At 28.0% G+C, this 12,035-nt stretch overlaps 1 protein-coding gene across 1 annotated transcript in view; it reads left to right on the top strand.

Moving 5' to 3' along the window:
* Window positions 1-3,135: 3,135 nt before the first annotated feature.
* Window positions 3,136-12,035, top strand: part of LOC135931122 (3-ketoacyl-CoA thiolase, mitochondrial-like) — a 32,641-nt gene continuing 23,741 nt past the window's right edge. Inside the window, exons 1-5 of the mRNA XM_065468009.1 lie at window positions 3,136-3,179; window positions 3,226-3,398; window positions 6,623-6,751; window positions 7,236-7,352; window positions 8,027-8,174. Coding sequence (XP_065324081.1) covers window positions 3,164-3,179; window positions 3,226-3,398; window positions 6,623-6,751; window positions 7,236-7,352; window positions 8,027-8,174 — 583 coding nt within the window. The 5' untranslated portion in view covers window positions 3,136-3,163. The remainder of the gene's footprint in view (window positions 3,180-3,225; window positions 3,399-6,622; window positions 6,752-7,235; window positions 7,353-8,026; window positions 8,175-12,035) is intronic.

Below are 12,035 nucleotides of genomic sequence, written 5' to 3'. Positions count from 1 at the left end.
ATGAAAAAGTTAGTTAATAAAATTTATTTTTACTGACTCGAACCTCGCGCCATTCGTCACCATCTTTATTCTTTGCATGGTGCTCCTTGGGTGGTGGACTAGAAAAAGATGACAACCTATTGTGACGATTATCTAACCTATAGAGACTGCTTTACCTATTGAAATGACTACCTTATCTATTGATAGGACTACCTATTGTGTATCTAACCTATAGAGACTGCTTAACCTATGGAGATGACTACCTATTGAGATGACTATCTTATCTATTGTGACTGCCTAAGCTATTAATATCCTATGCCTAATATACTGAGATGACCAAGAATCAAACCTTAGTACGTTCTTTCATGCAAAAAGCTTCTTTCTTTATGGTGTCCCGGCTCTGGATGTTGGACTGGAATATAATAGCCAGCACCTAACCTAATGTGGCAACCTAGAAAGAACCATAATGAAAGTTGGACGTTAGGTTATGAATTCTATATTGTGAGACCAATGATGATTACTTATTATTCTAATTCACGTAAGAAGAAAAGTTATTATATTAAGATTTTATGCCAGGATAAAGGCATGTTATAAATTTTTAAAATCATTAAAATGTAAAATCATAATGGATATTTGAACACACAAAAAGCTTTTAAAAATTATTTATAATTTCTTAGTGAAATATTGATACTAAAATGTAAAATCATAATGGATATAGACCACACAAAAAGCCTTGAAAAAATTATTTACTTAAATTATAGTGAAATATTGATATTTTTTTGATTTCTTGAATGATGACCAATTGTTGTAAATTAACTAAACCTAAAGATGAAATGATGACCAATTGTTGTAAATTAACTAAACCTAAAGATGAATTCTTAGATATAATTAAAAATAAACCGTTAAAAATCCTAAAGAAGAAGATTATTAAAATATAATTAAAACATATGAATTAAAAGGGATTGATTTAAATAACCCTTATAAGTAATACTTAATATGATAAAAATGTTTTTGAAATAAAGCTTTTGAAGACAATGTAAAAATTAAATATCATTATTTTAAAAAAATATTGTGTGAAATTTAAATTTTTTTTAAGAGAGGGAAATGTGCATAATATTTGCATATTTTAACCTCGGAGATAGAAAATAAACAAAAATTAATTAAACACTAAAACGCAAAAATTAAACGCTTATAAAATATGAAATGCTAAAAAATGTAAAATACAAAAAATATAAAACGCTAAAAATATCAAACGCATAAAACGCTAAAAGTATAAAACGCTATGATTAACTTAAAAATAATATGATAATCATTATGATTTATCGTTCCTTATTCTGGATTAAAATTTTATTCCTTATTCCATAAATTATCATTCCTTATTACATATTTTATTGTTCCAAATTTCAAAATTTTATTCGTGCATATTATTCATACATTTGATTTGATCAACTATTCCAAATTATATTCCGATTTATTCCAAATTCCAATATTCGACTGGATTAATTATAAAAAATGATAATAACAATTGAGCACTATCAAACAAGCTATGATTAATGGAGATAATTTACGATATGGATATCAAGTGCAAAATCGAATTAATCAAACCAACGATTGGGACAAGCCAAAATGATAAACCACTTGGACAACAAACTCTCATGACTTCTCCGATGAAATTATCAGAAGAGGGAGAATGTTGCATTATTCAAATATTATTATTTATTACTATATAATTTTTAGTATTTGTTATAATCTAATTTTATTTTATAAACGGCGTAACCTTACTTTTTTTATATTATTTTACTTTTTTGTATTTCGTTTATATTCTAATTTGAACTTATAAAAAAATGTATATAAACGAAGTGTGAAATGAAAAAGTTAGTTAATAAAAAATATTTTTACTGACTCGAACCTCGGGCCATTCGTCACCACCTTTATTCTTTGCAGAAATAAATTATACAAAAAATATGTCGACAATAATAAGTTATACAAACTGATAAAAAAAAATACACAAAGGAAGGGTTTAGCGTACTATTCAAGCATTCCAATGTCATTAACATTATGATTAGTATTATATACTTTTACCATATAAAGCTCTCCACAAATGATATAGCACGCAACATAGATTTTGTTGGCATATACCATTTCAGCCAAACTCAACTACAATAAAATAACTTGAATCTTGGAATAAAGAGCTGCAATATGATATTTATATAAGCTTGTAAATTGAGCATTAAAGAGCTGCTATATAAGATATTTAAATATAAAATAAATATACTTTTATTGTAATTTTGCTTAATTGATAATAGAGCTGCAATATAATAAGATTTTTAAACAAATAGTAATTATACCTATATTGTTATTTAGCTTAATTGAGCAATAAAGAGCTGCTATTTATAAAAGCTTGTAAATTGAGCATTAAAGAGCTGCAATATAAGATATTTAAACATAAAATAAATATACTTTTACTGTAATATAGCTTAATTGATAATAAACAGCTGCAATTTGATATTTATAAAACTTGTAAATTGAGCAATAATAAAGAGCTGCAATATAAGATATTTAAACACAAAATAAATATACTTTAGCTTAATTGATAATAAACAGCTGCAATATGATATTTATAAAGGTCTGTAAATTAAGCAGTAAGCTTAAGATATTTGAACATGCAAAAAGCTTAAGGAAATTAGAGGATATAAATTTTAAGCTAATCCGAAATTTATCTAAAAGTTTACCGACAAAATACCTAATTATAACTAATAAAATAGTAAAGGCGGTAAGATACGTTTCAATCGGTAATTACAAATGAGACAGATTTGATAATTTATATAATTAATATTAAATTAATTAATATAACGAATTATTAGAAATTTAAATATATAATTGTTTGCATCATTTATAATATATTTAAATTTATTAAAGTAAATAATATAATTTTAATGTTATATGTATTTAAATTTAAATTAATTAATATATAAAATAATTAAAATGATTGTTTGTAGTATATAATGTAATCAATATATTTAAATTTAATATAATAGTTAATATTATTAACATATTTATATTAATTTACATATATATTGAATATAATTTAATGATTTATTTACATCATATATAAAATTTAATTATAATTATTTATAATATAAAAGTTAATCATAATTCGAGACTACGGGACGCTACGTTCATAATGGCATTAGCAAAAGGTTTAGTAAACAGCTGATATTAATACCTCATTCTTTTAAATTGTAGATATCTTTATAATTGCTGCAAAACGAACCCCATTTGGAACTTTCGGCGGGAAACTTAAAAATATATCACCTACTGATATATGTGTAATAGCAGGAATCTCTGCTTTGTCCAATAAATTAAATAACATAAATGCTGCTGACATAAATTCAACAATTGTTGGCAATGTTATTCATGTAACAATAATTTTATATGAATTATTTAGTTATTGAATATTTATTCTTATAATTAGCAAACAATTTCTAATAGAATATTTTAATCATACAAATATAAATAAGGCCTAAAATTTTCAATTTATATGGAATATCAATTTTATGGATAACAGCAATTCTTTATGCATTGTTTGTAAATGTCATTGTCTAATTGATGTATATAAATAAAAGCTTATTTAAATAAAACTATATTACTATATAGCCTTTAATTTTTAAATATTAATTGAATAAGATAAAATTATAAAAAAATTTTTTTTATTATTGATGAAAATAATATATTAATAAATGTATTATACAATTTTATTTATTAAAATTTAAAGCATTTATTTATTAGTAATTTTCTGTCTATAATATTAGACCTTTGTGAAAAACCATATACTTATTATTGGTGTTGTTAAATGGCTCTATTTGAGCTGATTTTTAAAAATGCCTAACCCAATATTTTATACAGAGAAATATTATACAAGCCTGAAGATTTTGTTCATAGATGACAAAGGTTTGTACATCTATTAGCTAAATATGCATATTTAAAAATAAGCTCAAATTGAGCCATTTATATTTCTTCACCATTTAGTGACATTTTTCCTGATAAATTTAAAATTTTTATTTTATATTAATTTTTTAATAAAATGGTTAAAATTATTTCAAATATCATTAGTAATTTTTTTATAATCTTAATCTATTAAATCACATAATAATACTAAATAATAGGTAATAATATTGTTATGCAATGCAAATTGGAATTAAGAAAATAGAAAAGAATTTCGAATAATTGTATAATAAATTAAAAATTTTTAATATCTTTGGAACATTCCTAAAACTGTTCCAGGGTCACTGTCCTCTTCACGTTCTATAATTTCTGCCAAGTTCTGTTCTATTTCCCTGAAAAATATATAGACACTACCACAGTAGTGTCTCTGGTTGTAGGAGCATGAGCCCCCTGAAAAATTTGAAAAGCCCCTACAATTTAAAAAAAAATATTGAATTGGCAGATATTTTAATACTGATACCAATCTTTTAACAATAATTGATATGCTCAAATATTAGATATTAGAGATCTGCTGAAGTAGAATTAGCCTGAACATATTTTGGGGTGCGCCTATTTTTAGAATTGGTTAGCTCAATATTTTATCCTGAAACATAAGTCGAAATTTTGCTAATGGATGTCCAAACCTTTGTGCCATCTGTGCTGTTTGTAAAAATTAGCTCAAATCCGTTTAACAACACTAGACTTTTGCAAGAAATAAGGTGCCAATATTTAATAACTCGATTGTGTTAGTTAAAAAATGTAAAACTATATTGAAAAAAAATTAATTCCTATATCTATGTCGCCTGAGAATTATATTATATCTCCACTCTTTGTAATTTTACATGAGATTAATTTTAAAAATTAAGTTTTCCTGAGAATTATATTATTCCATCACCACTCTTTGTAATTTTACAAGAGATTAATTTTAAAAATTAAGTTTATATTGTTTTCAATAGGATATTATTAGCTATAATTTAACTTATTTTATATATATTTCAAATTTTTTTGAATAAATAGAATAGTAAAATTATAAAAAATAGAATTATGTAAAAAAAGTCGTTTTTGACAAAAAGTGGATATAGAATAGTCTAATTCTTAGGCGATGCATATTTAAATAAATTCGGGCCAAGCGGACAAATAATTTTTATTTCTGGTTGAGCTTTTAGGGACAAAAAATTTTGTTCAAAAATGGGCTTGTCCGGACAATCATTTTAGAAGATTTCGGGTTGGGCTTGAAAAATTAGGCCCGATACAGATCACTAGTGTTAAACAGCTCGAATTGACCCGATTAAAATGTCTAACTCAATAGTCAGAAAAATATTGCCTAATCCTCGAGATTTCGCGAAAACATCTCCAAATATGTTTACCATTTATGAGCAAATTTTGTATGCTTGCTTAATATTTTTCTATACAAAATATTGAGGTAGCTATTTAAAAAAATCGGCTCAAAATGAGCTGTCTAACAATACTACAGACCACTAATAAAGATTAAAAGCTGACGCACCTCTCACAAAACCTAGCTGTTGTGTTGTGCAAAATTTAGGCGTGGGCTGGACAAAATGTTTAAAATAATTTTACAGGCCTGGCTAAAGTTATTAACCGATAATTAAGCAAATTTATTATTACTCCATAATATGGACCCTGGCCAACTTGTACAATATATATTCTGACTGAAATAATTACCGGTCATTCATTGCCAAAAAACCGGATAGAAAGTTTTCACAGGTTAATTTTAGCTGTGCCACGCCAACCGATGTAAATTTTGGGAATTCTATATATTCTGATATATGTAATAAATCCTAGTTATCACCTCGTTATTGGTTGCTGTTTTCTGTACTTTTTTCAAATATGAAGCAATAAAAATATATTTATTAATATCATTACTAAAAATTTAAAAGCTCTAAATATCGGACCTGAGTCAATATTTTCCTTATTAATTCTTCAATCAGTTTTACCAACCAGAAAAAAGTAACCCATTTATAAACAAGATAAAAACTAAAATATCTTTATAAATTGTGTTTGTTCCTTTCCATTTATTTAATGACATATAATAAAATAGTTAAAATCTCTATTATTTTTAAAAATCTGATATGAATCGAAATCGAACATTTAGATGTAGCCTTAACTATGAAGTTTGCTAAATTTAAAAGCAATGATTATAAAGTTTAATCCAATATGTAATGCTTTATTTAGTTATTCATGTTTGTTATTTAAAACTAAGTATCAATATAATTTATTTTTAAAATCGATGGGGCCTTTTATGCTCCACTATACTGAAATTCATTTTCGGTAAAATCAAATTCTTCCAAATTAAAAATGCTCTCAGTAAATGGTTTAAATAAGAGATTTTGAATCATAAGGAGAGAAATATGTTTTTATTTCAAATAGACAAAATAATTATCATAATTCATTACTTACAAATCGCTTGATATTTTACTACAACAAAATCCCTTTTGAATACTATTAAAATTAATTTTAGCAGCTTAATAATTGAAAATTATTTAATGGTCTATCCTAAGCTTAAAAATTAAATTATAATATTAAATTGTTTCGCCAATTTATTTGATCCTTATATACTTTTTAAAATGTAAATTACAAATTTTGTTTGGATTAAAATTCCAAATTTTATTCAGATTAAAATTTTATTTCTTTCGCTTAGACTTCGCCAGACTCAATATACATAGGCCGGCATGCAGCTCTTAAGCTAGGTATTCCAGTATCGACTCCTTCATTGACAGTCAATAGATTATGCGGATCTGGGTTTCAATCGATAATAAATGGGATTCAAGTTTATATCAAAGAAAATAAAATAATATTCTATAGGTAAAAAAAAAATCTCTCAGATTAATGGATCATGTGGATCTTCTTTCATAATGTTACAATCAGTTCAAATTGGCATGTTCCCAGACAACTTAGTTTCCTCGGATCACAATGAGGACCTCTTTTTTCTCCCCCCTTATATGTTTTTTTAAAATTTTTAATATAGTTTTTATATTTGTCTTGTTTTAAATTGTTTACATTTACATATTATTTTAATAGAGTTTTATAAATTTTCTAAAATGGGTGGAAAATTAAAATAGATGTTGGATCTTTATTCACATATGAAATTTATTTAAAAATAGTTTCATCTTAGGGGGTATCGTCCTTTATTATCTTGTTGACTAAAATAATAATATAACTTTTTATTTTTCTATCTGATGTCTTAAAAAATTATAATTACTTAACAGAATTTAAATAAATAATGTCTATAAAATATATATTATATAATTTAGGATATCTTATGCAATGATGCGGATATAGCATTGTGTGGTGGTACCGAAAATATGAGTCAATGTCCTTACATGGTTCGAAATTTGCGATTTGGCATCAAATTGGGCACGGATCTTAAAGTCTCGAATACTCAATATCAATATATTACTTTGATTTTTTTTTAAAATTTAAAGATAGATAAATTAATTATTACATTGGTTGAGGGAAAACGAAATATACACATTTTATTCATCCTAAGAAGAAAAAAATTATTCTGAGACTAGTTGCCATAAAAATTAATTTATGAATTGAGTCCTTTTGTTGAGGTATATTATATGCTAGATCCATGAAAATGATAATTAAAAATAAATAATTAAATTGGTATTTATTAAAGTGTTAAAAAGTGTTTTAAAACTTTTCATCAAAAAATTTTTAAAAATAAATTTAGGGGGTGCGAAGAAAAAAATAATTTTTTAGGGGGGTTCTAATTTTTACTTTAAGGGTACTAAGAATCTTTTTGCCTCACTTCTGATACCAATGATCCGAAAGTGTTCAATACTTATATAATTTTAATATTATATGAAGGGGAAATGTGTTGTTAAATAATATTGCATTAAAATGATTTTAAGAAAGACTTCACTCCACTAGTTATAACGTATAAAATAGAATTATGAATATATTCAATAACATTGAGATATTTAAATATTATCAATACTTAACAATACATTTAATTTGATTTACAAAAATAAATTCTGAAATTAAAAATAAATTTTCCTCAAATAATTTTTTTCTTAATAATTATATATTTGTTTAGATGGAAGATAGTTTGTGGCAGGGATTGACTGATTCCTATGTCAATATGTCTATGGCTATAACAGCTGAGAATCTTGCTGAAAAATATGGCATTAGTAAAATGGACGCCGACAAATATGCCTTAAAATCGCAAATGAGATGGAAAAAAGGTTCAATATTATTATTATTAATATTATACTTGTAAATGTATATTTCTCGCAAAAATCCTTAATACTATTTACAAATAGATGATTTTGAAATACCAAAACTAAAGGGAAAAGGGGGTTACAATCACGCGATTTTTCTGGATTCCTAGTGGATGGTATTTTTTTCCTATACAATATGTGCCGGGGGATCTGAACCTCGATTTTGAATCATTTACGGAAAACGATTTCTAAATTTTAAAAATCCAAATTCCGTGTTATAATAATAATATTCTGGCCACTTTATTTCGATCACAAAGTTATATTTAATTATAAGATATCTTTGGGCCAACTATTTTTTCATCTATCCTACTTCTTCTTCTCCGTTTTATGGCGATTTTCAGGTTTACCCGGATAGGCCAATTTTCCCTCTAATTTTTCTTTCCCATTTTTGACAGTCCTGAGCATCAGTATTTGTAAGATTCATGCTTCTCATATCCGCCGCTATCACATTTGTCCACTTCATCTTGGGTCTTACTTTAGGTTTTGATCCTCCTACTTCCATCAAGGTGCATCTCTTAGCCCAGTCATCTTTTGTCATACGTTCCACATGCCCAAACCATCTTAGTCTATTTCGTCGCATCACCCCTCCAATCATGCTCGCAATTCCTTGCTAGTTTTTCTCTCTCAGAGATACTCCACACATCCATCTAATCATCCTCATCTCTGTTCTTTCTAATTTGGCTTCGTGAGTCGCTTTCATTGCCCATGTTTCGCCGCCATAAATTAAACAACTCCTCATACAGCTTAGTAAACTTTCCCCTTTAACTTCAGAGAGATATTTTTATTTGTAAGAATAGATGACATCTCTCTGAACTTCTTCCAAGCTTGTCTGACCCTTGCAACAACGGCAGTAACTACACCAACATCTGCGCTTAGCATATCACCCAAATAACAAAACTTATCCACTTTTTCTAGGGTTAACCCATTGCCAATATCAAGACCACCATTTTCTACGTTATCATTATTATGTATCCCTTTCATACTTGTTCTACAAATAAAGGTCATTCTTTCTAACATCAAACTTCCTTTTTTCCCGCTACATCTATTATGTACCCATTTTTGGCATCTGGTGCATTGGATTGAATTTATAGCAACTCCTTTCCCACATACACCACAAGGCCACTTACCGGATTCCTCCATCTTTAGATTTTCTCCACCAATAATCACCTTTGCCTTTTATGCATTCATTTTCAGATCTTTTGCTTCCATAGTCATCTTCCGTATACTAATTTTATCCCTCAATTCTTCCTCACTGTTTGCCATTAATACAAGGTCATCTGCATGTAATAGCTCCCAGGAAGTCCTTCACGCATTTCTCTAGCCACCACATCCATTACTAAGATAAATAATAATGGACTCAACACGGATCCTTGATGAAGTCCCACCTTTACCTCAAAGCTGTCACTATCACCATAATCCCTCAGTACTGATGTTTGTGCTCTAACATACATTGCCATCACTGCGATAACCAACCATTCCTCCACACCTTATTTTCTCAAGGCCTATCTAGTAACCTCACGCGGCACCCTATCAAATGCTTTCTCCAAATCAACAAACGCATAATAGAGTTTCTTTTCCTTCGCAAGTTACTTCTCCTCCATTTGTCTCACCACAAAAATTGCATCTGACTTGCCTTTTCCCGATGTAAAACCAAACTGCATTTCATCAATTTTGGTTTGTTCCCTTATCCGCTTCTCTAACACCCTCTCAAATACTTTCATTGCATGTTCCAAGAGTTTAATAGCTCGGTAAGACCCACATCTAAAGGATCACATTTCCCCTTGTATACTGGGATAATTATACTTCTTCTCCAGTTCTCGGAGATTGTTTCTTCTGTGACAATTTGATCGGCTAAATTTATTAACCAATCAATCCCTAAATCATCAGAACCTTTAAACATCTCTGATACCACCATCGTTTAACCCGATGCCTTCCATTTTTTCATCTTTTTCACTGCTCTCTTTATCTCGTCCTTGCCAAATTTATACCCTGGACCTTCTACCTTTGCACAACTAACATTATTATCCCATTCATTTTCTTCATTCAAAAGTCCTTTCATGTAGATCTTTCAGGTGTTCTTAATACCACGACTATCAATCACCATTTTTCCTTCCATATTTTTCAAACATTTTACACCTATCACATCATGCCTCTTTTTTGACATCTGCTTTGCCATTCGAACCATATTTCCTATTCCATTAGCGCATTCCATTTCTTTAGCAAACTCCTGTCTTTTTTCTTCTTGCGCCTTCGCTATTAATTTCTTAGCATTTCTTTTAGCCATCTTGTAGATATCGTTATCACTATTTTCTTTACTGTTATAGCATTCTTTGAAACACTTTCGTTTCTCATCTACAGCTTTCGCTACCTACGGGTTCCACAGGGTTGCCAGGTCAAAATTTTCAATTGCGGGAGAAATTTGGTATTATGCGGGAGAAATATGGAAATTGCTGTAGAAATATAAAAATTGCTAAAAAATTTTTTTTATAAATACAAAATCGGTAACTTGTGACTTGGTCTGGGGGTGGATGGAGGGGAGGGGGTAAAATAACATCTTGATTTAATAATATATAAATTTATAAAAAAAACCAACGATCTTTTTTAAATATAAAAGAATGTTAACAAGATAAAATTTTATTTAAAAGAACGATTTTAATTTTACAATTAAAAATATATTTTATACGAATGTCCCGCAAATGGACCGCAATTGGAAATCTACCGTGAGTGTGTGTGTATAACATTATAGGGATTTAATTATCACGTATCACGTTTAAATACATAATAAGATACTCCAAAAATAAGAAATAATACAGATGCAACTACAGTTACGGCAATTGTAAACACTTATCTTGTAGTACAACATTCAGAGAGATACTTATCATCACAATGTTTGTAGAATCTTTTTCCCATAATATTTAACGACTCTAATATAAATGAAAACTATACTTGTAGGATAAAAATGAGCAAGGCTATCATCAATGTTTTAGGACCTAAATCCATGGGAATACATATGCAATTCTAACAGATGCATCTAATAAGGGAAATATTAAAATATTTTCCTTGATCATCCGCTATTTCAACAAAATTAAGGTCGTTTCAATAAAACTATTAAATTTTTTCCCCTCAAAAAATCCTAAGATATAGCTAACCATATAATGGTTAATAGCAGATTCCATATTATCAATAAATTGCATGTCAGCTTTCTGATCTGATAATGCAGTGAATTTGGTAAAAACAGAGTGTATTCACAGAATTGAGTCAGCACAATTTTGGCCACGATATGTTCCTAATACCCGCCATCGTTAGAATTTTAAAATTTTATAAATCTTTAAAAAAATATTTCTTAAATAAAGATTATAAAAGCTGTCCTAACATTTTGAAAATTATTTTCAATAATGAATGGCAGAGGTATATTTAGGAATGATTTCACATGTAGGAAATCTACTACATGCTGTTAACGTGTAATTGCAATCAGAAGAATCTTAACAAAGATTCACAAAATTATGCTGCAGATGTGTTCATCTTTACAGTTAAATTGACAATAAATTTTATGGCGTCATTGCTAAAACTTAATTATATTTTATTTGAAATTTAAATAATAGAACTAAATGTTTACCATCGTTATTGAGATATTTATAAAATTCCTGGCATGACATATTATATATTTACTCGGCCTCTAATGTTAAAGCAATCCGATTTCTCTCCTTTTTCCAGGCAGTCCTCATCAGGCTAAAAATGCGCTCGGATGAGGCGTTAGAATGAGGTAAGGAGAAGACATACTCGCATATTTTTCCCAAGCATGGGGATTTATCGTTATTACGAAAA

Source organism: Gordionus sp. m RMFG-2023, chromosome 1 (assembly GCF_954871325.1).
Source record: "Gordionus sp. m RMFG-2023 chromosome 1, tfGorSpeb1-WG-v2, whole genome shotgun sequence".
In the NCBI taxonomy this organism is placed as follows: domain Eukaryota; kingdom Metazoa; phylum Nematomorpha; class Gordioida; order Chordodea; family Parachordodidae; genus Gordionus; species Gordionus sp. m RMFG-2023.
This window is presented reverse-complemented; position numbering and strand designations above follow the sequence as displayed.